The sequence below is a fragment of the Dryobates pubescens genome, chromosome 13 (genome assembly GCF_014839835.1).
Source record: "Dryobates pubescens isolate bDryPub1 chromosome 13, bDryPub1.pri, whole genome shotgun sequence".
NCBI lineage: Eukaryota > Metazoa > Chordata > Aves > Piciformes > Picidae > Dryobates > Dryobates pubescens.
Window position 1 is genome coordinate 19288094 of NC_071624.1, and position 26222 is coordinate 19314315.

At 52.5% G+C, this 26222-nt stretch overlaps 1 protein-coding gene across 1 annotated transcript in view; it reads left to right on the forward strand.

Annotated features, from left to right (window-relative positions):
• Positions 1 to 2410: 2410 nt before the first annotated feature.
• The window catches only part of ARHGEF26 (Rho guanine nucleotide exchange factor 26), a 37814-nt gene continuing 14002 nt past the window's right edge, over positions 2411 to 26222 (forward strand). The window contains exons 1-6 of the mRNA XM_054166411.1: positions 2411 to 2516; positions 2795 to 3911; positions 5413 to 5452; positions 7424 to 7569; positions 8678 to 8734; positions 11522 to 11682. Coding sequence (XP_054022386.1) covers positions 2512 to 2516; positions 2795 to 3911; positions 5413 to 5452; positions 7424 to 7569; positions 8678 to 8734; positions 11522 to 11682 — 1526 coding nt within the window. The 5' untranslated portion in view covers positions 2411 to 2511. The remainder of the gene's footprint in view (positions 2517 to 2794; positions 3912 to 5412; positions 5453 to 7423; positions 7570 to 8677; positions 8735 to 11521; positions 11683 to 26222) is intronic.

The following is a 26222-nucleotide window of genomic DNA, read 5'->3' on the forward strand; positions in this document are numbered from 1 at the left end:
GTGTCTCAATGTCCTTCCTAAACTGAGGGGCCCAGAACTGGACACAGGGCTCACGGTGTGGCCTAACCAGTGCTGAGTACAGGGTGAAGTTTATGTGCATGTACAACTGGTTGGCTCTTAGCTCTTCTCCTGTTTCTGATTGATTGTTTAATTACTTCTGATTGTTTACTTCTTACTCATCAAGCTTAGCATGAATAATATTTTCTTTTTACACCTTAAAAAAAGATATTAAAGCATTTATTTATTTATTTAGTTAGTTATTTAATTCAGTGATAGATGAAGTCTTGCAAGCCTGGAGAGAGCAATTACAAATCCATCCAGTATTTTATGTTTTGGTTTTTTCCCCACCTTGGACCTTCAGGTTGAGCCAGGAGCTTAAGTGGGTGCCTGGTTTTAACCAAGCAAGTTATGGTGTTGAGCCTGAGCTGGGAAATGTGCACAACAGGCACGTGTTGGTGCACCAGAGAGGATTACATCCCCTGCAAGGCTAGCCTGGTTCTGTCTCCTCTCATTCCATATTCAGGTGTGTGGTTGGGGGGATTGGTTAGAAGCCCTGCAGTACAATGTGCCACCAAGTCTGATGACAGCCCTTCTCTTTGGGCCACTTCTCTAATGAAATCCCTTTCTTGGGGCAAACAGGATCATCACCTCAGCTTTCAGACTGCTTAAGTACCGGTTCAAGGAGATTTGGCATCTGCCAAACAGAAACACAGTGGGGTTTTTTTGGCTGGACACTCTTGGGGGAATGAGCCTCCCCTGCTCCTACCATCCATAGTGATGGAGCACTTCTCTGCATCCCTGGGATTTTTCCACCCTAGGGACAGGGCTCTCATTGCTCTTAGGAACCATCTGTGTCACAGATGGGCAGCATGGGGTGAGCTCTGCACCCCCACAGAACCCTCTCCTACAACTTCTCAGTTGGTCTCCAGACCCAAAGCATCCCCCAAAACTCTCCTACAACCCCCCAGTTGACTCCAGCCCAAATTCACCCCATAGAACCCCCTCCTGCAACCCCCCCCAGCAAGCCCTCTGAGGCCTCCTAAAATGAAGGCAGGGCTCCACTAGCGAGGCCTCAGCCACCCTCTACTGCTTAGTGTGCTGCAGGCTCAGTCTCCACAACAAAGCTTTTTGTGTCGCTCTCTTTCAGCTGAAGCCTGTGGAGAAATCATCTCCGCCTCTTGCCGGGAAGTGCCCTCTCAGCCAGGTGTGAGGAAACATCTGGAGCCTAAGAAAGCTTTCCCTCTGCATAGCAGCTCAGCCATTTCCTGGCGGTCACTGAAATGCAAATGACCCAAATGCTTCACCACCCTTTTGGGTGGCAGAGAAGTCGAGGGTGAAGGCCAGGAACAGTTAAGTGCTGCGTGGCTTCCCAGTGCCTTGCTGTCCAAGCTCCAAACCTCCCAGGAGCATCTTCAGGTATCGCAGGTACTTCTGTCCCGCTGATCCACATCGGATGCACGACACAAGGGCAGAAATCCCACCTGCATTTGATCTTTGATGTGTTTCAGGGGAGCCTGGCAGATAAGCGTGGTCTGTTTCAACACCAGCAAAGCATTCTGAATGACATTTTACCTTCACACCCAATGTGGCATTTAACAATGGAGCTAAATATCTACCCAGGCTAAATGCTCAGTGCTCTGAGGATGGCTTCTCAAACACAGGTGGCGACAATTTGTAACTGTGGAGAAGCAGGTGAGGAGGGTGTGTGCCGCATGCAGCAGTTAGCAAATGTGTCTGCAATAACTTAATTTGGGGACTCTGAGCCTCTCCCCTCCTGGCAGTGCCAGGGGCTGCGGTGGGGACATTTTTTGAGGCCCACGATTTGCAGGGTGATGTAGTTTGTCACAGTTCCCAGCAGATTGATGTCCTATTTTCCTAGCCAAAATAGCTGCTCCTTTCCCCCAGCTCTCGGTTAGCAGGCGGCAAAGCAGCCCCCGCTGCCCTCTCTCAGACCCGGCTCTCGCTGGGCAGCAGGTGCTGGGAGAGAGCCTCAGAGGTGGCACAGGGCGAGGGCAGAGTCCTGCCACGGACATAAACTTTTTCCCTGCGTGGAGGGTTTTTATGCGAAACACCCAGGGCAGCCGCGATTAGGAATGGCACGGCCAGCAAAACCTCCCCGAGCTGGCCTGGATGTGACTGCTGCCCGCCCTGCGCAGCAATTTCTGTCAGCACCGCGGCAAAGTGGTTCGAACTTCGCCGCGGTGTGACTCCAGCGGCGGCCCCAGCGCCGCGGCCCCAGCGCCTCCGCCTGGCTCCCGTTTCCCCGCAGCCAAGAAGCGGGGGACGGGGCCGCCCCAGCAGCTCCCGCCTCGGCTTTGCTTTGCCCTGCCCTTCCCGCCGCCCGCTACCTGGGGGCGGAGGGCAGGGGAGTGGCCGTGCGGCGGGGCCGGGCCGTGGCGGGGCAGCGCGGCGCGCCGGTGGCGGAGCGCTGCAGAGGGGCAGCTCCTCGCTCCTCAGCCGAGCCGCAGGTGGTGGCGGGCAGGCGGCGGCCGTGCCCCTGGGCGCGCTGCCATGAGGTGAGGCCCGGGGCGCTGCGGGCGGGACCGGGACGAACCGGGGACGGGCCCTGCCCTCCCCTCCTCTCCCCTCTCCAGGCCGCCCAGCGCGGGCTCCTCGCAGGTAGCGGAGCCCCAGGCCGCGGGCGGGAAGCGCGGGCTGGGGGCGGGTGCGAGCCGCGGGTGTTGCTGCCGCCCCTCCGCCGCCGCCGCCCGGGCCGCGCTCGCCCGGCGCCGGTGGGGCTGGCGCGGCCTGACGAGCGCTCTGCCGTCTGCTTCTCCCCTTCGCCGAGCTGCAGGGAGCGGGCGGCGGGGAGCGGCGTGGGGCGGGAGGCGCTGCCGGGGCCCGAGGAGCGGGCGATGGATGGCGAGGCCTTGTTCACCGACGAGAAGGCGGCGGCAGTGGCGCCGCGTTTGAAGAGGAGGTCGACCCCCCGGGCGCAGCCCCTCGCCTGGAGCAAAGCCCGGCCGCAGTCGTACCAGAGCCCCAACGGGGTGCTTTTCACCGACTTCCCCGTGGAGGACAGGTGCACCTTCACCGTGACTCAACCCGCCGGCACCGTCAGCACCTGCCCGGGCGGCGCAGCGCTGCGGGGGGCCCCCTCGCCTTTCAGCACCGGCAAGGGGTCGGTGTCCAACGGCGAGGTGCGGCCTGCAGCCCGTAACGCGGGCTCTCCGGAGCGGCGCTCCCAGCCGCTCGCTCTGGTCTCGGACGGCTCTGTGGGGCTTACTGCCAACGGCACCCTTCCCTCGGCGGGAAGCCGGCCGGCTCACCCCCCGCGGATCTGCAGCCAGTCCGCGCTCACCCCGCAGCAGGAGCAGATCGCTTTTGCAGCCAGCCCGCAGCCCTCGCCATCCCCCGGGCACGGCGAGGCGGCCGCGCTGCCCTCGCAATGCAGCCGGCTGGCCAAGCCAGCGGAGAAAATGCCGCCGGCGACCCCCGCGGGGTCCCGGGCCGTGACCCCAGAGGAAGGAGTAACCCCTTCGAGCCCGGCGTCCCCACAGGAGGAGCCCCCGGAGCAGCAGCCCGTGGTGCTGAGCACCCACAGCCCCGCCGCTCTCAAAGTGGGCACGCAGCAGATCATTCCCAAGGGCTTGGCTTCTGGAATCAAGGTGACGAGCAAAGCCGGCGGCCAGAATGCGGAGACCAGCAAGAGGGTGCTGAAGGTTCGCAGCATGGTGGAGAGCCTCAGCCTGCCTTTAGTGGCCGATGCTGAGGAGGAGGCCGAGGGCGAGCTGGACAGCCCGGGGACCCTGCGGCGAGGCCTGAGGTCGACCTCATACCGCAGAGCCGTGGTGAGCGGCGTGGACTTCGACAGCGCTTTGAACTTTAAGAAAAAAAACAGAATGTCCCAGCCCGTCCTTAAAGCGGTTGTGGAAGACAAAGAGAAGTTTTCCAGCCTCGGGAGGATAAAGGTGAGTTGTGCTGCTCGGTGTCACTGGTTTGAATGGTGTAGCCTCGCAGGAGCGTGATTTGCACGCTCCCTGTTTTCTATAAACGCAGGTTTGGGGTTGGGTTGGTTTTGTTTTGTTTTGTTTTCGCTTTGCTTTGTGCTACCACAAGACTTTCCGTAGTTGCTGAGTCTCGCAGCTCGCTTTACCAGTGTTGTTTTCAACGTACAGCGGTGGAGGCGTCAGGGACGTGGTTCTATTGAAATCAGTGTTAGTGGCAGCCCCACGCTTGCATTTCCTGCTGGGTTCCCCAGCGCGCCGAGCTTTGCTTTCACAGTCGAATTAGCGTTTTAATACCTGTTTCCCAGAAAGTAGTAAACAGGGGAAAAAGGGCATTGACTTCAAGTCTGCCTGCTGGACAGACGGGGAGAAAGTTCACTTTTCTGTCGTGCTCCTGAGTCGTTACTTTTTATACTGGCTTTAACGATCAAGAGTTTTAAGACGATAGAGGCTACTGGGGGTATCTCTTCGTAGCTTCATTCTGTCGCCTGCAAACGAAAGCAGAGTGCCCTGGGTTTAATTCTTGGCTGTAATCCCTTAGGGGAACAGTAGATTTATATTGTCTGTTAGTGCATTTAAACTGAAAATAATCTTGGCCATCCCACATTGTCCTCTTCGTGTTTCCTTCTGTTTAAAGATGTTACTTGAAAGTATCTGGGTAGATTCCTGGGGGGAGGGGGAGCTGCCTGGAGTTGTGTAATTAAGTACTCCAGGCTAGGGGCCAGTGCTGTAGTTCTTAAATATTTATCAACTTCGTGACACTTTTCAGCCAGAGTCAAAAACGTGGGTTTGGAGGAGGCTTTTGTGGAAGTGCTGCGAGGGGTGAGACAGGGAATGCGATCAAAGAGTGAATGAGTGCCGGGTGGGAAGGTGGTTGGTTTCGGTTTGGTTTGGGCAAGGGACTTTTCAGCAGTTTGAAAGAGGAGGACGTGAGGAGGTCCTGTCCTTGAGACACAAAACTCTTTTTGCTGGTAGCACTTTCCTTTGCAAATCGACTTCTCAGACCCTGTGACTGGCTGCAGTGAAACAGCTGTTTGACTTCAAAGGTTTGTTTTGCTCTCCCAGCGCCAGTTTGCAAAGTGCTTCATGTGGCTGTGCCTCGCAGAGTGTGTGGCAGGAGGCAGCTGCTGGGTCGTGCATCCTCCTGGAAAAGCCCAGTGACGGTGGGGGGAGCTGAAAAAGTTCACTGAACTCTTGTGAAGCTGGTGTGCTGGCCTCCTGAAGCATAGGGAAAATGAAGCATGTTTGGGGCAAATACATATCAATAGTGTGTGTGAGAGAGCAGCTTCCCCCTTTTTGTGATGAAACAGTTGGTGGTGTGAGTACTTGCCCGGTGTCAGGAGTTTGTGGATTCAGGCCTGTTGATGTGGTGCCTAAGCATCAGGCAAAACAAATTCCTGCTGCAGTTGGTTATTTTGTGTTCTGCTTTTAATGTGTGTTTGTTTCTCTCTGTCAAAATTGCCAGAAGAAAATGCTGAAGGGACAAGGGACGTTTGATGGGGAAGGTAAGCCATATTCTGTGCAGACTTGGTCATATGCTGGGGCACCAGAGAAATAAAGGGCCAGGGTCCCTTGGCATGCTTCCTTTGTCCATAGGCAAAGTACCTTGCTTGTCACTGAAGATGTGGGACAGGAGCTTTGGCATTAGACATTCTGTTTTAAAGGATATATAATGGCAGGTTAAAAATGGGCTTGGTTTGAAGGGCTTCTTTGCAGCTTCAGCTCCTGCCCCTCCTAAAAGATGAACTGGTTGATGTGTCTATCTCAGCCCAGACAGCAGAGAGCTAGACAGGTGAGGTGTGTTCCTCCAGCTGGGACTTGTTCCCTGTGACTCCTTCCAGGGGCAAGATGAGCTGTTGTGGACCAGCTCATGGGTTTGGGGTCATCACTAGCAAGCAGGCTCTGAGCATGCAGCGATTCTTCTTTCCCTCATAAGGCAAGAATGCTGGGGTGAGTTCTTTGACTTTGTAATCCTTTGTTTTCTTGCTGCCTAGGCTTCAAGCTGAAGTGTCAGAAAAACACTGTCCTTGTATTTGCTTTTCTTGTGTGTTGCTCACTGGGCTTGGCCAAGCTTGCTGCTTTTCCCAGTGTTTCAACAAGAAAAATCCTTCCCTGGCTGTGAGTCCATGGAAGTTTCATTCTGATAACTGCTACTCTCCTGGCTTTTCTCTTAATGCCTCCTTATGGTCATCTTTGCTGCTGCTACCTTCCTTTAACTCTGGTTTCTATTTTCAGAGCTTCCCACTGTTGTGTTTTCATCACCTCCAATCTCACTCTTATTTCTTCATCTTTTCTCACACTGTCTCCTGGTGACATTTCCTAGATTCTTTTCCAATGGCTTTCTTCTCTCTTGGGCTGATCCCAGCTAATGATTTTCTCTGTGATGCCTCTCAGAATTCAATTGCTGTACACAGTTTCCTGGCTTAGAAGAGTCTAAACTCTATGGACACATCCCAAGGATCAGACAGAAAAGGCCAGACCTTGTCTGTGCTCTGTGGGGTGGGACAGATGCGCCCAGCCTGGTGAGGGACCTCAGGAGCTGCAGCTGCATGAAGCAGCCAAACCCTTCACTACTTTCCCCTTTGTCTTGGAAGGGAAGATTGGATATTGCCCAAAGCCTGGCCCATCTCTAAAATAGCTTTTAGGGTTTGCTTTCTTAACAGCTTAATCCCTCTGTAGGTTATTCTGCACTTGGGATTTCTCTGTCTGTCTGCTTCTGAGAAGGGTCTGTGGTCAGGGAGGCTGGGAGGTGGTGAGCACACCTAAGTTCCTTTGCTGCTGGTGGTGCTGAATTCCTGCTGGCAGCACTGGAGCCTCTGAGGGGTGTTTTGTCTGAGGGTTCGTAGGCCTCATGTTTGTTGAAACAAGCTTGGAGCTTCTGTCTGGAGGATTTTAAGGCCAGGCTGGATGTGGCTGTGAGCAACCTGCTGTAGTGTGAGGTGTCCCTGCCCCATGAGGCAGGGGGGTTGGAACTGGCTGATCCTTGAGGTCCCTTCCAACCCTGACCATTCTAATTCTGACCTCCCATTTCTGAAATCTGAATCATTTCCTGAGGTCTGAAGATGGTATTTAAAGCTGATGGAAGCAAAGTTGGCATGGGTGGTGGGTTTCTGATGGTCTTGGAGGTGAAAAGAGCCAGAGCTCCGCATCAGTGCCTGCTCTGCCGCCAGGCGTCTCCCGTTCTGAAAGCCTGGGCTACTTCTGAAGCATCACACAGCAAACCAAGGAAGAAAAAAAATTGTTTTCTGGTTTTTCCCTAACAAAGCCCACATCTGTTCTTTAATTCAGTCAGTGTGGCTCCTCGGTGGTGGTACAGGGATCCATTGTTGCTGCACTGCACCATTGTCCACCCGAAACAAGATGCTGCCTTTGTCTCCTGGCGTTTGCGAGCGGCACATGCATGCTTCGGCTCCTCTCAGTGTTTCAATGCTAAGCAAACTTTGCAGCCATTAAAGCCATGCTGTTGTTGTTTACAGAAAATGCTGTGCTGTATCAGAACTATAAAGAAAAAGCACTGGACATAGATTCTGATGAAGAGTCTGAGCCCCGAGAGCAGAAATCGGATGAGAAGGTTGTGTTTCGCTATAAGCCTCTGAGATCGACGTGGAGTCAGCTGTCGGTGGTGAGTGTCTGGTTGTTGTGCAGCCAAAGGCACAGCAAGTCTTTGGCTAGAGGAGTTCTTGGCTAAAGGTTTGGCTGTGTACAGCTGGAAGCTGGATGTTGGATAGATAAAAGTAGATATGGATGTTAGAAAGGAAGGGTGGGGAGATACTAGAACAACCTGCCCGGGGAGGTTGTGGATTTTCCCCCTCCCCAGAGGTGTTTTAAGGCCAGGTTGGATGGGACCCTGAGCAGCTTGGGCTAGTGGAAGGTGTCCCTGCTTGTGGCAGGGGGGTTGGAACTAGATGATCTTGAAGGTCCCTTCCAACCCAAACCATTTTGTGAATCTTTTCCCTCCCAAAATGCAAGGTGTCTTAGTGTTTATTTTGATGGACAAGTTTGCAGCTATTCAGCTGGTACTACCCCAAATCCAGAAGTCTTAGAAGGTTTTAGGTAAGGTAATTCCAACACTGTGGGAAATGAGGCTTTGACTGGAGCTCAGGATGGTTATATTTGGAGAGCTGGGGCAAGCTCATCTGGGCCTATTTGGCCGTGGGCTGCAGAGTTGGGAGACAGCTCATCATTGGGTTGAGGATGGCAATAACAAGGGTATTGACTGGGGACCTTGCCATGTCTGCTTTCTGGAGGAGCTCAGGCTTTACCCTGTAGTTTTTTTGGCCAACAAGCTCCCTGTCTGGGCAGTTTCTCTGTGCCTTCACAAATGACAGCACTGAGGTTTTTCAGGCTTACTCAGAAAATGAACCTTGTGACGTCCACGTGTTGGGAATCTAACTTGAAAGGAGGGAGCAGTTGTCATGCTTCTGTGTGTGTGTAAAATCCATGGGGGCTGTGCAGGAGGATTCAGCTGTGTCTGCTGTTGCAGCAGTAGCTCTCTGTGTGTGTCTCCTGCTAGTTTTCAGTGAAATGACTTAGTTCTTTTGCCAAGTGACATGGCAGACACTATTGACTTCTGGGTTGTATTGCTGCTGGTTCCTTGCTGTCTTTAAGGAACTGGGCAGATTCTTCAGCTGATTTTGGGGGATGTTTTTGTGTGATGTTTTGATAGCCCTGGTTTTTCAGTTGCATTCTTCTACAGGAGATGTGAACAATTCTGTTTCTTTTATGTTTAGGTAAAGAAGAATGGATTGTCAGAAGCCATCAGCCAGGAGGAAAGAAAAAGACAGGAGGTACTCTTGAAGTGATACACTCTGTCTTGCTGATGGTTCAGGGATGCACTTCATGCCTAATGGAGTGCTCTGTTTGTTGATAAGGACACAAGTTCATCACACTGCTTCCTGGCCCGGAGTGAAATGTCTGCTCTCCCCGGGGAGAAGAAATAAACAAAACCTCTCTGTGGCTGGTGTGCACAAGTCCCTGCCACGGCTGCCCTGCCAGCCTCCTTTCTGGAGGAGTGCTTCCTGGCTGTGCTGGCTCCAACAGATGCAGCAGTGAACCAGGGGAGGTGTAAGATTAACCTGGAGCTTGCACAGGGCAGGAGGTGGCACATGAATTTTTAAAGGCAGCGAGGAACAAAGAGAGCTCTTTACAGAGCCCTTAGTTGTAACTAATGCTGTGAACAGTGGTGAACACTGCAGCACTGTGGTGTAACTAACCTTTGCCTTTCACACTGAAAGGGAGTAGGTTACAGCACAGACAACAGCAGCAGTTACTCATGTAGTTATCTTTTCTCTCTGTCTTTTTTTCCCCCTTTGCTCCTTCTCTGCTTTCCTCTTCCTCTCTGCTCCTTTTGTCCACTGTACCTACTTTACCCTCCTTCCTCACTTACAGGGGCTATATCAAAATGAATGAGAGGTGTTGAACAGAATAGCCTGACCTAGCCAGCTACATACCTGCACTTCTGGAGGTATGTCTTTCCCTAGAGAAACCCAAGTGTTTGCCCATGGAAACACTGCAGCATTACCTGCCCCATGGTAACTTGTTCCACTGCCTTCATTTCACTTCAGGACACACCTCAGTGACTACAAGCCCAGTCAGACCTGTGAAGGTCACAGATGTGGGTGGCAGGCATCAAATACAAATTGAGCTGTGACCTGCAGCTGTTGTCTTCAGACATGAGATAGGAATGTCTTACATTGCATACATGAGGTTTAGACAACAGTTTGGGGTTGTTTTTTTTGTTTACTGCTCCATTTCTGCACTCTCTTCAACTTTTTTGGGGGGAAGAGGCTGTGCAGCAGCTTGGGCCATGTGTTCTGCTCTCCTGTCTCCTGCTGGGAAGCTCAGACACAAGGCATTTACTTCAGTCATATCCTTTAGGAGCCTTCAGTCTGTGTTTCCTGGAGTCATATTTACATCCCTTCAAAGAGTACAAGTTCCTTGGATGCCTTTTAAATGTAAAACCTTTAATGCCACCAAAAAATGTTTTCAAGCCTGAGGGTTCTAAAATTTGAATATTAGAGGCTCATCCTTTCAGAGGGAACCTAAATAAATACTCTTAAGATGTAGTTGTACTGCCAAGCCTTGCTTTTGCTCTATTTCTTTTAAATTGCCTGTTATCAGTTGCTCTCTATACTTTAAATAGCTTTTCAGAAGCTATTAGACTATTTTTTGCCATCACAGTGTGTTGTCACTGCAGAAAAACAGATTTGTTTGTGTTCCACCCTGATTAAATGTCAGTGGACTCAGTGGAGTTAGAGAGTGGTTGGACTCCAGTGATCTTAAAGGTCTTTTCCTGCCAGAACTGTTCAGTGATTCTGTGTGTACCTGGTGCTGGGAGAGCAGGCTTCCTCTAGAGCACACACATCAGAGCAGCTGAGTGAACTCCTCCTGAGGCCTGGCAGCTGTGAGACCCTCTGTCTCTTCTCCTGATGTGTGCAGAGCCTCAGGCCCTGGCCCTTCTAAATACACAGATCTGCACTGTTGCATTTCAAGTACAGATTTCTCCTTTGAGAATGCTTGGAGAAGTTAGTGGCAGATAACTAAGGCAGTTGAAGATGCCAGCAGTAACAGGAGTTGTATTGAGAACAAAGCTCTTTTGCCTCGCCTGATGGCATTAGTCTGTCTTAGCAGTGCCTGGATGGCAGCACTGATGACAAAGTGGGGCTTGGTGGAGCTCCTGACAAAAGGGTTCATTAAAATAGTGGGAGAAAACCCCAGTAGATTAACAGCAAATAGAGACTGGAGAGGTGAAAGGTGTCTAAAAGCTGCCTAGGTTTCTACAGGAGATGAAAACCCAGTGGGCAAGTATCTAGATTTCAAAGTCCAGGTTTGCTTTGTACCTCAGCCAGCTGGTGGAAATAGAGTGGCTGCTTTTTAAGTGGGAGGCTGATAACACAGAGAAGTTACTTGTGGGAGGTGGGGGATGCCCTGGAGCCTGGTCACTCATCACTGAAGGGGACAGTGACTGCCACACCTCCTGTCTGCAGGCTTTGTCCCTGCTGCAGAGAGCTCAGCTTCTCTGTGCCTGGCTTGTAGAAGTATCAAAGGGATCACTGCTGAGCTGTGGCCAAGCCCTCAGTTTTGCAAAGGCTTTTGCTTTTCTGCAGGTGCTTGGGCAAGCAGAGTTCTGTTAGCCAAGTAAAGAATTGAGCAGCTTCTCTTTAAAAAGAGCCAAAGCAGACACTAGCTGCTCCCAGCACTGAGGCAGATGAGAGGTTTCCAGCTGGACCACAGGAAACACACCTGCTGGGGTTGGGATTGACATGAAACCACAACCCCAAAAACCACCTCTCAGGAGCAGGAGTGGGGCATGAGCACACTTGGTGTTTTGGCTTCAAACTCTGACTGCAATAGAGAAGGCTGAATACAGAGGAGGGATTAAGTGTTTTTATTTTCCTAGTGTTAAATCACTTAGGAATAAGTAACTGATGCAACTCCCATGGAAATGGACATCTTGTAATCTCCAGCTTACATGCAGTAACCTTGCACCTCTCCTCCCCATTTGCATGACAAACCAACAGCAGCCTGGCCAATAGTAAGTGTTTCTTTCCCCCCCTCCCCCTTGCACTTTGCAGGCCATATTTGAAGTGATTTCTTCTGAGCATTCTTATTTGCTGAGCTTGGAGATTCTGATCCGGATGTTTAAAAATTCCAGGGAGCTGAGCCTCACAATGACCAAAACAGAGAGCCACCACCTCTTCTCCAACATCACTGATGTCTATGAAGCCAGCAAGAAGTAAGTGGCACAGTGCATGTGTGCATTGAAAAGAGACACCCAAGACGTGATCGGTGTCAGTGCTTTGCAATGTGATTTCCACAGCTGGAGCCTGAGGAGTGATTCCTGGTACTCAAAATACCACATTGAGCAAGTAATGAAATGCAGGACACAAAAGTACTCTTTAGTGTTAGCATTTGCAGAGGGACCTTGCCAGGCTGGACAGATGGGCAGAGGCCAACAGGATGGCATTTAGCAAGTCCAAGTGCCAGGTGCTGCACTTTGGCCACAGCAACCCCAGGCAGTGCTACAGGCTGGGGTCAGAGTGGCTGAGAGCAGCCAGGCAGAAAGGGACCTGGGGGTGCTGGTTGATAGTAGCTGAAGGCCAATGGCATCCTGGCCTGCATCAGGAACAGTGTGGCCAGCAGGAGCAGGGAAGTCATTCTGCCCTGTGCTCAGCACTGCTTAGGTCACACCTTCAGTCCTGTGTCCAGTTCTGGGCTCCTCAGTTTAAGATGCTGGAAGGTGTCCAGAGAAGGGCAACAAAGCTGGGGAGGGGTCTGGAGCACAGCCCTGGGAGGAGAGGCTGAGGGAGCTGGAGTTGCTTAGCCTGGAGAAGAGGAGGTTCAGGGGAGACCTTCTTGCTCTCTCCAGCTCCCTGAAGGGAGGTTGTAGCCAGCTGGGGGTTGGTCTCTTCTCCTAGGCAGCCAGCACCAGAACAAGAGGACACAGTCTCAAGCTGTGCCAGGGGAGGTTTAGGCTGGAGGTGAGGAGAAAGTTCTTCCCAGCAAGAGAGATTGGCCATTGGGATGTACTGCCCAGGGGGGTGGTGGAGTCAGCATTCCTGGAGGGTTCCAAAAAGGCTTGGATGAGGCACTTGGTGCCATGGTTTAGTTGATGAGGAGGTGCTGGGTGATAGGCTGGACTTGATGATCTCTGAGGTCTTTTCCAACCTTATTGATTCTATGACTGGGTTTGGTGGGCTCACCTTGCTGCTGTGTGTGAGCTCACCTTTGGGATAGGCATGGCACTGCTGTCTCAGAATTGCCAGGGGAGAGAAGAACATCAGTGTGGGAGAAATAAGCTGCTCTCAAAACCCAACAGGTCCTCAGCTACCTGTTGATCCATCAGCATTCATAGCTCCTCTTTACAGCCGGTACATCCAGCACTCATAGCTCCTCTTACCATCCAGCAAGCTAAGTTTAGTCTGTCCTTATTAAAGTGTTAAATTGAGCAAGGGTTTTGTACTTGCCCTGCAGGGCTGACTCTTGCCAGTGCTCTCCTCAATCAGGGAGTTGGTGTTTACTTGCTGCAGTACTTGGTGTGCTGCCTGAGCCTGGTGTGGTCAGTGTTGACAGCAGAGGGTTCCACTGCTTGAGACAGCGCTGTGCAACCCCAGGCTGGGATTTTTGGTACAGACACAGCTGCTGAGCTGGGCTTTTGGTCAGTTTCTCCAGTCCAAACAAGAAGAGTGGACACAGTAAACCCGTGCCTAATGAAAAGGAAACCTTGGCAGGTGTTTACAAATGCTGCAAAGCTCCTAGTGATGACTGCTGCCAGCATAGTTTGATCCCACCATGCAGAGCTGTGTGTACTTGCTGTGCTTTCAGGGCCACCACCACTGCTGCAGGAGGGTTGTCGAATGAGGCTTTGCTGTATGGCTCCTTCCTTTTCCTGCCCTGGCTCACAGCAGTATCAAGCAGCTGAATTGCTGTGATCCACAGCACTGAAAACCATCAAGCTGCTGCTTTTCTTACACCTTGTTGGCAGTTGGAGTCAAGCACAATGGCTAAAGGATGCAGCTGGCCCAGTTAGGATGCTGATTGCTCTAAACCATAGCACTGCACAGCTTTACACATACCTTCCCTGACCTGTGAACAGGATAGTGACAGCTCATGTCAGAAATGGGGCTTGGTGGCTTGGGAAAGCAGCTGTCAGACTGGGAGTATTGCTGGAGGCAGCCCTTCCCACCTGGACAGCTCTTGTTTTGTTTGGCTGGGTCCTTTTGTCCCCTTGGTTTCCTCCTTGCAGAAATCGACGCACTGAATTCTGTAGCATTAAACCCACGTTTACCACTGGGGACCTTGTCAACTTCCATGTTCCCAGCTGTGGTCATGGCCTTTCTTGCCTTCTGCTCCTCTGCATGCCCACACAGCCTGTGGAATTTTACATCTGCTGTGCAGCAGTTAGACTTTGCCTTTTGAAGCTGATGGTTTTGTGGAGCACACATGTGAAAGCCTAATAGAATAGAATTAACCAGGTTGGAAAAGACCTTTGAGATCAAGTCCAACCTATCACCCAACGCCATCTGATCAACTCAACCATGGCACCAAGTGCCTCATCCAGGCTCTTCCTAAACACCTCCAGGGATGAGGACTCCACCACCTCCCTGGGCAGCACATCCCAAGGGCCAATCTCTTTCTGGGAAGAATTTCTTCCTAATATCCAACCTAAACCTCCCCTGGCACAGCTTGAGACTGTGGCCTCTTGTTCTGGTGCTGCTTGCCTGGGAGAAGAGACCAACCCCCACCTGGCTACAACCTCCCTTCAAGAAGGTCTCCCCCAAGCCTCCTCTTCTGCAGGCTAAGCAACCCCAGCTCCCTCAGCCTCTCCTCCCAGGGCTGTGCTCCAGACCCCTCCCCAGCTTTGTTGCCCTTCTCTGGACACCTTCCAGCATCTCAACATCTTTCCTAAACTGAGGGGCCCAGAACTGGACACAGGACTGAAGGTGTGGCCTGAGCAGTGCTGAGCATAGGGCACAATGACTTCCCTGCTCCTGCTGCACACCCTGCTCCTGCTGCAGATTCCTAATACATTGGGGTCAAGTGCAACCTGAATGCAGGAGCTGTGTATATTTGGACTTGGTCAGTCTACCTCTCTCCTCCATCCTCTTATTCCTTCTGTTTCTCTCCCCCTCACACAAGTTGAAGTCTTTTGCCAGCAGTTGGATGTTGTCTGAAGCCTTTCTTTTCTCCCCAAGGAGCAGTGCTTGGCAAAGGTTTCTCCTTACAGGAAATGTGAACTCTAACAGCCAAGTGTCACAAGCCCAGTTTTGCTAGACACATGCTGGTATCCCAGAAGCATCACATCTTAGAGGGCAATGCCATGTTTTTAGCTGGCTTAATAGAAGTGAAAGCTTTGATGAAAGGTTGAATTACTCTGCAGCCCTTGGCCTCTTGCTCTGAAGACACAGCTGACCACACAGGGCAGCTGTGTGAGGAGGGTGGCCTTGGCTTTCCCCTGTGTTCAGCACACCTCCCAGAGCATCACAGCCTCTTCTACACTTCTCACTTCAAACACTGGAAGCAGAGATGGGGGTGGGGAGAGCAATATTTTTAGGGGAATTCTTACAACCCTTTTGATTTAAGAGTCCTCAGAGGAAGTGGGGGGGGGGGAGGGGGGGAGGGGAAAGAGGCCAAGAAGAAGATGGAAAACTACCATAGGAGCCTAAAATTATCATAGTCTTTCTTGTCTGGAAAGTCCAATGGTTTAAGAGCTTGTGTTTTTTATAACTTGGAGCAAAAACAGCCTTCAGAACTCCTTTTTGAGCTTAAATGAAACCATATTTTATTTCCTCAGTTATGCAATACTGTGGAGCTGTAACCAAGCTTGGTGCTGGCTCTCTGCAGCCTCATTTGTGTACAGCAGTGAAAGTGATTTTCTGTAGAGGGAAGGCTTCTTTCTCTCACTTACCCTTTCCAAGGTCTTTCAAGGCAGCAAACTCCCAACTTTGTGTTGTAAAACTCTGCTGAGAGTAGGCAGCTCTCTGCAGGGTTGGATTTTTAAGCAGCCTTGCCTTTTATAAATACAACAGCTGAGCAGCAGTGAGTTTGGGTGCTCAGGCAAAAGCTTGGTGACCATGAGCTGATAAAAGTGCTATCTTCAGTCAAAACTGCTTAAAGCTCCTATCAAGGGAACTTTGACTTAGAACATGTTCAGTGGAAACTCTCCAGCACACCAGGATAGGCTCCTAAAGCATGACAAGGCCATTTCTGCTGGGACAAAGCTGCCTTTGTTAGCAGCAGAGTGCAGACAGCAAAGCCATCTCTGCTTTTGGGAGCTCATTGGAATGTCTCTAACAAAGAGGAGTTGATGTGAATGATGTGTGTGTGTGTGTGTGTGCATGGAAACATCCTGTAAGGTGGCTCAGAAAGCTCAGCCTTGTGTGGTGGTGAGCTGGAGTTACTGACTGCCAGAGCACAGAATCTCACACACACACACACACACCCTGCAACCCCAGGCAGTGCTGCATTGAGCTGTGAGCTGAGGGATGTCCTGGGGGCAGCTTGCTCAGAAACAAAAGCTTGTGTGGTCTGAGAATGCTGTGCAATCAATCTCACCAGGAAGAAAACCTCTCTCCAGTCTCCCCCGTGCCGCAGCAGAGGTCACTTTCCCAAGAGCCTGGTTTGGGAAGGGGGAGTTCCAGGGGGAAAATGAGTGAAGTGTCTTGAAGAGTAATTGGTCTGACAGGTCAGATCACCAAATTTATAGGGGAGAGGAAAGCCTGAGTGTTCTGTTTCCCTCTGCCATTAGGCCAGCAAAAGGCTTATAGAATACCTCTCAGGTTAACATTAGCAGGGGGGGGGTGGAAGTCCCACAAGGCAAAAATGTTTTGACAGGTTCTGACTGTGTTTTAAAAACTCTGTCTTGCTTTTGGTGGAGAGGCCCAGTGGGGCTGGGAGGTTAGTTAACATCCTCCCTGAGTAGCCTCCTCTGTGTCTGTGTGAAGATGTGTGGAGGACCAGGTGAGCTTTCTCACAGCACTTTGTCAGTGGGGTTAATGTTTCACCTCTTCCCAGCATGCTGGGAATGAAGAAGCTTCAGCTTTCATCCAGGGGAAGAATACAGTCCTAGCTGTCATGTAAGGAGTGTGTGTGTGTGTGCAGAATCAGTTACCCAGGCATCCAAACATTGCTCTGGGGAATGCAGACCTCTCTTGCTCACTTCCCTTGAAAGATTAAAAGCCCCCCTCAGAAGCTGCATATAACAAAGCAGCAACTGAAATGTCAGCCCTGTGAGCAGAGCCTGGCTGCTTCAGGTGAGCTGCAGTGCAGGAGAATCACAGTCTCACCAAGGTTGGAAGAGACCTCGAGGATCATCGAGTCCAGCCTGTCTCCACAGACCTCATGACTAGACCATGGCACCAAGTGCCACATCCAATCCCCTCCTGAACACCTCTAGGGAATGGGGACTCCACCACCTCCCTGGGCAGCACATCCCAATGATGAATGACTCTCTCAGTGAAGAACTTTCTCCTCACCTCCAGTCTAAACCTCTCCTGGCACAGCTTGAGACTGTGTCCCCTTGTTCTGGTGCTGGTTGCCTGGGAGAAGAGACCAACTCCCACCTGGCTACAACCTCCCTTCAGGGAGTTGGAGAGGGCAATGAGGTCACCTCTGAGCCTCCTCTTCTCCAGGCTAAACAATCCCAGCTCCCTCAGCCTCTCCTCGCAGGGCTGTGCTCAAGGCCTCTCACCAGCCTTGTTGCCCTTCTCTGGACACCTTCAAGTGTCCAATCATTCAGGAGTTGGGGCTCACTGTGGGCTTGGGTTGTGTTCTCTGTTTTACCACAGTTGTCACCATTGGCACTTCCTGAGGAAAGCTGAGTCCTGTCTTCAGGGCACCCAGCTGAGTGTGGCTGTGCTCTTGGAGAGGTGGCCCTGAGCTGGGTGACAAAGGAAACTGGGCAGGGTGAACCTTCTGAGGCAGAGACGGAGACGAGTAAGGCTGAGGGCTTATGTTGGATGTGATGGACAGAGTAATGGGAACAAGATGGAAAACTCCCCTCCCAAGTGATGTGGTAGAAGCAGGATGTGAGGCAGCTGTAGCTCTGCAGAAGCTGCTGTGCTGCCCTGACCCACAGCAGGTGCTGGGGGGCACTCAGACCCTACACGGTGCTGAGTTCTGGAGGTGGCTCAGAGCACTGCTAAATTTACCACTGGGGGCTTTGCCGTTCCCCCAGCCTTGCTGCATGATGTGCTCTTACTGCCTGTGGCACCTGTTTTGGTGGTCAGGAGCTTCCAGGGATTATGGAGGACCTTTCTCTTTGTTTCTCTTTAAATGTTAGTTGCCCACAGAACACATTCATGCACTTATATCCTGCTGCTGAGCTGGAGCTGTGCATTTACCCTTGTGCTTCCTCATTGCTTCCCTTGCAAACTCTCCCATAGCTTGCTCAGACATTGCTGAGCCCTCTGCCTTTAATATCTAGGAGCTGTTTGTCTAGAGGCTTCTGGCAGCTGAAATAACTCTGCCCTGTTTCTCTGCAAAGGAGCAGCAGCCTTGGTAAACATAGCTTGAGAATAATGGGCACTTGGCACTGGCCCTCCACTGATTGTTCCTTCATAATTCAGCTTCCTTATTGGAGACAAGATTAGATATGACCTCAATGCCCAGGAACAGCAAATCTAAACAGAATCCTACCTCCCTCAGCCCATGTTCTTGGGGGAGCAGGGCTCAAGAGAAAGAATGCTTGGTTCAGAGGAGTTGGGAAATGCTGATCCAAGTATCTGTGCCCTGTTGAAGCACAAAATGCAGTGCATGCCTGCAGTTACCTCTGCAGAAGGTGTTCCTGAAGGAAACACCTGGTTTTTCAGGCAAGAAAAGAAGCCTTTGGCTATGAAGTGTCCACTGAACCACACTGAAACTTCTCACTCAAGAGATTTGCACCTTCAGGGTGTGCTTCCAGACTGGGAGTTGCTAAGGGTAGGAGAAGGACGTCACAGGAAGATAATTGGGCAGTGGCTCTGCCACGGAGACTGGAGGATGGTGTGAGCCTGTTCTTCCCAGCACTGCTGCCCTGCCCTCCTGCAGGCTTCCCAGAGCTTGCTTCTCCTGCAGCTCTTATGGGCCACCTGCAGTTGTGGTGGTGACCAGAGCAGGGAAGCACTTTTCTGGCCAGTGCCTGTGGGGAAGTTTCTCAGCCCAAAGTGAGGTTGGGCTGTGGGGAGGTTGCCACTGGGGTGGGCTTTAACTCTTACAAGATTTTCTGAGAGCAGTCAGAGTTTTAATGCAGCACTGGTTGGGGGTAGTGGGGAGAAATGAAGTGAGTTTCAGTACCTTCAGTTTGTCCTGTGTGCAGTCCTCTTGGGTCTGTGCCTCAGTCCTCAGTTTCAGCTCCCTCTCTGAAGGCATGCCAGCTGATCATGAAGAGAGCTGAATCTATTCCCAGTTTGCTTCTCTCTGACTTGTGTGATCCCTGAGAAATTAAATATAGCTGCTGTCAGATTTCACAGCCCCTGCCTTCCCTGCCTTCACACCTGCTCAGAGCAGATCAACACCTCCAGGAGAGGCTGCCTGAGAGGCTTCCATAAGGCTGCCTGCAGCAGGGTGTGAGTGGAGGGCATTTGCAGTTGAGGATCTGTTAGCAATGAATCCAGCCTGAGCCTGAAGCTAGGCAGGGAAGCCAGATGGGACTGCAAGCTGGGCTAACCTTGCTTTACTTTGTCACTGACAGACTGTGCAGTGTCTTCAGGGAGCAGCAGCAGAACATCAAACTCACACTGTCTTTAGGGATCTTATTTCCTCCAGCATGGGATGCATGAAGCAAACAATGAGTTGCATAAAACTCCTGTTCCTTCTGCAGTGCTGCTGTGTCCCTGGGCCCCTTGCTGACCACACAGCCATGTGTCTGATTCTCTGCCTCCATGCTGGTCTGCCCAGCAGAGCATGAAATGTTGGTCACTGCAGTTGTGGTGGCTTACCTGCAAGGCCATGGTGAGGAAAGGAATTGCTCAGTTGGACAAGGAAACTGGCACCACCAGAAGCATGGCATGAAGCTGCCATCTGCCACATTTCCTTGTCCTGAAACCCACCTGGACATTAGGTAAACATCCTGTTTGAAAAACCCAAACAGCAGAGCAACAAAAGAATCCCCCAGCAGCACTGGTAGCTGCCTTCTTGGAGCCTCTGGCTCTCCTCCTGTGGCCTAGCTCCTGCATGGAGAGTTACTTAGGTGGGTGTTTGTGTTTTAGGGGCAAAAGTACCTAAACTGTAAAGCCTTCCAGCTGTCACCCCAAAACTATTTATCCCCTGGGTGTTTGTGTGCTTCCCTGCAGAGCATCACTGATCTCAGCAGCTGAAACTTGGTGCCCACACAATCCTCTGGAGCAGTCCTGCTTTGGGCCTTGGAGGGTTTGTTCTAGGGGCAGCTTCTGAATCTTCCACCCCTCTCCTTGGTTGCTGCAGGAGGTGCCGCCTGTTCCTTTGGTGGCAAAGGGGTGGTTGAGCAGCTCTTGGAACTTGCAGTTCTGCTTTCCTTGGGCAGAGGCTGCTGAGGAAGGGGGAAGCAGCCTGTCTTAGCTGAGGCTGTGATCTGTCTCCAAGAGAGCTGCCTTTGCCTAGCAGGAAAAAAAAACCTCTGTGGCTTTGAAAAGGCCCCAAGTTGTTAGTGAGTGCAGGAGTCTGTGTTTAGCAGGGCTGTCAGGGTGGGAGGATGTATGTCTGTTCCTTGGCTCCTCTCAGGCATCACTGGGTCAGGCTGCTTTGTTTAAGTGAAATTTTATACCTCCAGTTCACCAGCTGAAAGCTTTCCCAGCAGCTGGGTGAGAGGCAGGCTGCATTGCTGCCTGCTCTCTGGACAGCAGTGGGGTTGGTCTGGGCAGTGTCACCCCTAGGGAGCTGCCTGCTGAGGGTGGGCCTGGGTGGCTCTGCTGTGACTTCTGCTGGGCTTGTGGCTGTCCCAGCCTGAAGATCCTGAGTGCAGTTGTCAGTGGTTTGTAGGAGAAGCAGCTTCATGTGCAGCAGCAGCAAAACCTGCAGCTTTCTCCCTGCCTGTGGCCATGTCTGGTAGGTTGCTGCCCTGGATAGCTTCCCCTGCAGGTGTGTGGGCTGAGGTGGCCGTGCTGGCACAAAGCGGCCACCAGCACTCGGAGCCGTGCTGTCACCTCCCAGCTCTCCATCCTGCCCCTTGGCCTTCTGTGCCAGGTGGCTGCTGCTCTGCCTCCCAGGCTGTAAAGCAGCTTGATGGGGATCAGTCAGCTTGCACTTTGGACTCGCTTTCCTCTGGCTGGGGAGCTCTGGTGGTTGCCACCTTGGCACAGGTGCCCTTGGGAGCGTTGGTGCCGCCTCCGGGAGGCGTGCGCTGTGCTGCTGCCTGCTGGGCCAGCAGGCCAGGAGCCTCCGGGGGAGTTTGGCCATTCAAAAGGAAATGACAAATGCCAGGCTCCCTCTGGAGGGGACCCTGGACACTCAGCCACTCTTGTCTGTGGATGGTGGTGGAGAATTCCCTGGCTGATCCACAAGTGCTTAATGCACGTTGTGTATGGTGTGTATGTTGATAGTAACCCATATTTCTTCTCAAAGGTCAGGATTGATCAGCTCCCCTGTGTCCAGGGACAGCAGCAGTGTCTGGCAGTGCTGAGGCCTGGGTGGGGGTGAAGCTGGGGGCTGCAGATGCTAAGCCAGGCTTGCAGAGAGCAGAAACCTTCCATGCCTGGCTGTTCTCTGTGCTCCACCTCCTGTGCTGGCCCCGTGCCTGGGTTTGGCTGCTCCAGCAAGCATGTTCCATGGGAATGGCCTCAGACCTGCTGGCAGAAAGCTGCACAAAGTGCTTTACAAATGCATTGTTTATGACACCAGAGACCACTTTGTGCCAGACGAGTGTGTAGGTAACTTGTCAGACTCGGGCAGGCAGAGGCACTCTGCTGCTTCTCCCTGCTATAAAAAGCCTTCAGCATGGGAAAGGGTTGAAAGTGAAGGCTCCCTTTGTGATGTCTCCATAATGCAGCAAAAGGATTTACATCCTTGGTGCCCCAGAGTGCTCTCTGGGGGTGCACTTGTCAGGGGCATTGGCTGGGGGAGCCGGGAGGAGGTGTCGTGAGCTGGGCGGCAGTGAGCTGGGTGCTACGAGCGGTCCCTCGCCAGCTCAGGAATCTCTCTGCCCAGAGCAGGGCTCTCCTGGCCTTGCTGCTGGGCTGGATCTCTGCCAGAGGCTGTAAAGAGTGGAAAAGGCAAGTGGCTTCCCATCAGCCCAGTTACTTGTGGGTAGGGCTGCTGAGAGGCCTTCCAGTTTGCTGCAGAGCGAGGGAGCAGGCTGGCAGCTCTGCCTCTTGTGTTTTGCCAGGGGAGGTGGAAGGAGAGGTGCAGTTCTTCCATCTTCTGCTATTTCAAGTTACTCCTTGCCCTTCAGAAAAACACAGTTGTGCTGCAGATGATAAGCTTCTCCTCCTGATGAGAGGGTTCAGACTTGGAGAGGCTAATCACAGATTTCACGGCTTTAACCTGAAATTGCTGCCTGTTTCCCCCTTGCCTTCTCTCTTAAGAGGAGGAAGCTAAAGTGTGGGGTTGGTTTTGTCACTGGATGGTGATGTCAGCAGCAGCATCACCTCAAGGAGGCTTAATCTGCATCACAGTCTTCTTCATGCCAGGGATGTAGGTCAGTATCACATCAAAAACACAAAGCAGGACTAGCAATGAACTTTGAAAGAAGCAATCTCCAAGCCAGACTGCAGTTCACCGCCCCCCAGAGAGTGGCTTTGGTGGTGACACAGTGGTGTTTGCAGTGACAAGAGGAACAGTAGCCCTGCCCAGAGTGGCTAGCAGTGGAGAGGTGCATGAACCTGCAAGGAGATAAAACATGAGTAGGCAGAAAGTCAGCTAAATATTTGAGAGCCTTGACTGTGCCATGCAGCCAGCAGTGACACCACCCCACTGGCCCTGTGGCCAGCCAGCCACCCTGGCTTGTGTGCTCTGTCGTTCTGCACACAATGACATGACCTCAGAGTGACTTTATCAGGGGTTCTTTCCCTCTTTAGCTCTCTTGGGTGCTGATCACCTGGTTCTGGTGACTTCAGGTGTCCCACATTCAGTGCACTGTCAGCTCTTCCACCCACTCTGACCTCACCCTCCACAGTGAGCTGTCTCTTGGCTCCCATTGTGGTGCTTGATGTAATTCACCAACTCAGACTTTGACCTCTCTGGATACTCCTCTTTTATGCTGTTTGCTCCAGGATCATAAACAGTTGCCTTACAGAAGCAATTTTCTCACTCTCATTTGCCCAATTAGACTTGTTTGAACCCAGTGCCATCTAATTTTGGCATGGTGAGATAAGTCCTGCTTGGTTAACCTTTATTTAGGGCTGAAGGAAGGGGAAATGTTGACCAAAATGAGTCCTGGCCTCTGTTTAAGTAGCACTCAGAATGCATCAGCTTGGAAGGGACCCTCAAAGGTCATCTTGTCCAGGCCCCTCCTGCAGTGAGCAGGGACACCACCAACTGCAGCAAGCTGTGGATGAGACTTTGGAGCTGTCAGTGAGACATGGCCCAGGCCCTGTAAGGTGAATGGTGTGGAGGGTTCAGTACCACCAGGCAGCTGTGCTTGTGCAAGTTGTGAGAAGCCTGTGGGTGTCAGTCACTGGTTAAAGCAGGACCACTGAGAAGGGAAAAGAGGCTGAAGAAAATTGCCTCAGCAGCTGTTAGGAGGCAGTTGGTAGTGGTGGTGATCAGCCTGTACATGAGCTGCCTGAAGCCATGGGAAGACCCTTAAGCAAAGCCTCCAAAACCTTGAGGAGGAAACATGGAGCCAGGGCAGCCTGCTGGAGGGACCTCTGGTGTTTGCAGCTCTTGTGCTGTAAAAAGGAGCAAGCAGGACATGAGTGAAGCCTGCACACAGCCTGGGCAGAGGGGGTGAGGGCATTGCAGGCTGGACCTCCCTGAAACAAGAGAAGGGGAATGAAATGCTGTCATGGATCTAACTTTGCCCAGAAGGGCCTGGATTTGACAGAGACAAGTGCCTCACATAAATCCTTCTGGAGCTAAGCAAGAAAGGCAGCCACTCAGTGCAGTTAGTGCAGCCACTCAGTGCTGAGCTCTGACAGAATCTGGCCTCAACCTGGCAGTTAAAGGTTTGGGTGATGCTTGGCTCACTGCTTGTGTGCAGCAGTTAGCAGATGGGATGCAAAAGGAGAGGCAAACCTGAGTCCAGCTTGGGTGCCTGGTTGTCTTACAGTCTGTGCTGTGGGGCTGGGAGCTGGATGTGCTGCTTCCTTCAGCACCTCTTTCCTGTTTAAAGATCCAAGGTTTTTCCTGTTCTTACAATGCCTCTGGCTGATGATGTTGTTGATGATGAAGCCCCCAGATAAGTTCTGGAAGTGGAAGCTGCAGCCCAGAATGGCCCAAGGCCTCGTCAGGGAGCCATAAGCTACAGCAGGAAGAGTTGCTGCATTTCCTGCTTCCCTCAGCACAGCAACTTGGCAGCGTGCTGAGGAGCTCTCCCAGCTGTAAACATGGCTAAGTGGAGCAGGAAGGACTTCCAGTGGCCAGGAGCTGAAGTCTGGCTTGGGTGGTTCGTGAGAAACTGTAGCTGGGGACTGGGAGACTCTTTTCATTCATTTTATTTCCTTCTTGGACTCCAGAGAAGTTTGAGGGCACTGTAAGCTGAGAGCTTGTCTGTGAGCTGGGTGAGATCTCCCAGCAAGATAGGGGCAGGGGGAGATGGAGCAAAACCAGAAGTGGGGAGATTCAGCTTGGCTGTGAGGAAGAAGTTGTTCCCCATGAGGGTGGTGAGAGCCTGGCACAGGTTGCCCAGGGAGGTGGTGGCAGCCTCACCCCTGGAGGTGTTTGCAGCCAGGCTGGAGGTGGCTGTGAGCAACCTGCTGTGGTGTGGGGGGCTGGGGTAATTAGCAAAACATCCTCTCACTAAACAGCTCCTGCTCCACCACCACCATTTGTGCACCCATCCCAGGGCTGGGGGGCAAGACCCTCCCCAGCCAAGATACCACCCAGGGGAGCTCAGCCCCAGCAAGGAGGCCCAGCCAGCACCCCTGGGTGACATTGAAGCAGTCATCAAGGATTGCCCTAACGACCGGGGGGCCACCAGGCCCCCCGGCCTTTGTAGTCACCACCACCAGCACCCAGTGAGCACCAGGGGCACTCACCAGAGATGAGAGGAGGATCCTCCAGCCCAGATGGGCTCAGCTTGGGGCTGCTGCCCTTCCTGCTGGGGATTAAATAGGGGAGTGGGTGGGGAAGGCAGAGTGACCACACCTGGGGTGGGAGGAGACTCCAACAGAGCCCAGGTGATGTGGGTTTGAGGGGAACAAGGGGGAAAATGGGGCAGGGGAGGGACTTGGAGGGTGTCAGGGAGGGATAGGGCTGGGGAATGAAAAAAAAACTAGAAATGGGGAGATCCAGATTGGCTGTGAGGAAGAAGTTGTTCCCCAGGAGGGTGGTGAGAGCCTGGCACAGGCTGCCCAGGGAGGTGGTGGAAGCCTCCTGCCTGGAGGTGTTTGCAGCCAGGGTGGAGGTGGCTGTGAGCAACCTGCTGTGGTGTGAGGTGTCCCTGCCCATGGCAGGGGGTTGGAACTGGCTGAGCCTTGAGGTCCCTTCCAACCCTGACAATTGATTCTGTGAAATAAAGGGCTGAAAGAAAGTGAAACCTTTCAAGCTGTTTGAGCTGGTGGAGAGCTCAGGTTCCAAGCTTTGCCTTGCTTTGTGCTCTGGGAGGGTTCTTTTCTTAGCTGAGTTGCTCAGGGGAGCTGTGAGGGTTCTGGGAGTGAATCAGGTTGCATACAGGCTGCAGACCAGGCTGGTAGGTGAAAGGTTTGGAGCAGCCTCTGGACATCTCAAGGATTCCCTGCTGCCAGTGCAGGTGATTCTGATGCCCTCTGGTAGCTGAGCTGTGTCAGCTCCTGCACCCAGCAGTCAGAGGCTTGTAATGAGCCTTGCAGAAACAAAGGCCTCTGTTTGCTGGAGGTTAGCAGTGCCAGAAGCAGCAGAAAGCTCTCAGAGGCTGCAGGGAGCTGCATGTGGAGCAGAGGATGGGCAGTGGGGGAGCTCTCAGAAGAGGCATGTTTAGGGGAAGGAGTCAGCTGAGGCTTCGGGTCCCGTTGGCCTGTTCACCACTCCCACTCTGTGCTTGGTGTCAGGGGAGGGCTGAAGCTCTGTGAGCACCTCCTGAGCTCAGCCTCCTGGGTCTGCTTTGTTCTCAGCAGAGCAGCTGGCACAGCTATTTCAGTGTTCCTTTCTGGCACTCTGCACCTTTGGTGCGAGAGGAAATGAGTTAATGTGCGCCTGAAACTGCTCTGTTTCTCTTCCACCCCGTTCCTGGGCATTCCAGTCCAACCAGATCAGCAATGCTGCTTTGGCTGCTGGCAGCTGGAGAAGGGGAAGCAGCTTTGCCAGGGCTGCCTGTGCAGAGCTCTGCCAGGTGACACCAGCACCCTTTGGCTTGTGTCTGTGAAGATTCCCCTGGCTGCTCTGCCAGAAGAGGGATGAGCTCAGCCTGGCACAAAGCATCCCAGCTGGCACTGCTTTAGAAAGGCAGCATCATAGAATCACAGAGCTGTCAGGGTTGGAAGGGACCTCAAGGATCAGCCAGTTCCAACCCCCCTGCCATGGGCAGGGACACCTCACACCACAGCAGGTTGCTCACAGCCACCTCCACCCTGGCTGCAAACACCTCCAGGCAGGAGGCTTCCACCACCTCCCTGGGCAACCTGTGCCAGGCTCTCACCACCCTCCTGGGGAACAACTTCTTCCTCACAGCCAATCTCAATCTCCCCACTTCTAGTTTTGCTCCATCCCCCCCAGTCCTATCCCTCCCTGACACCCTCAAAAGTCCCT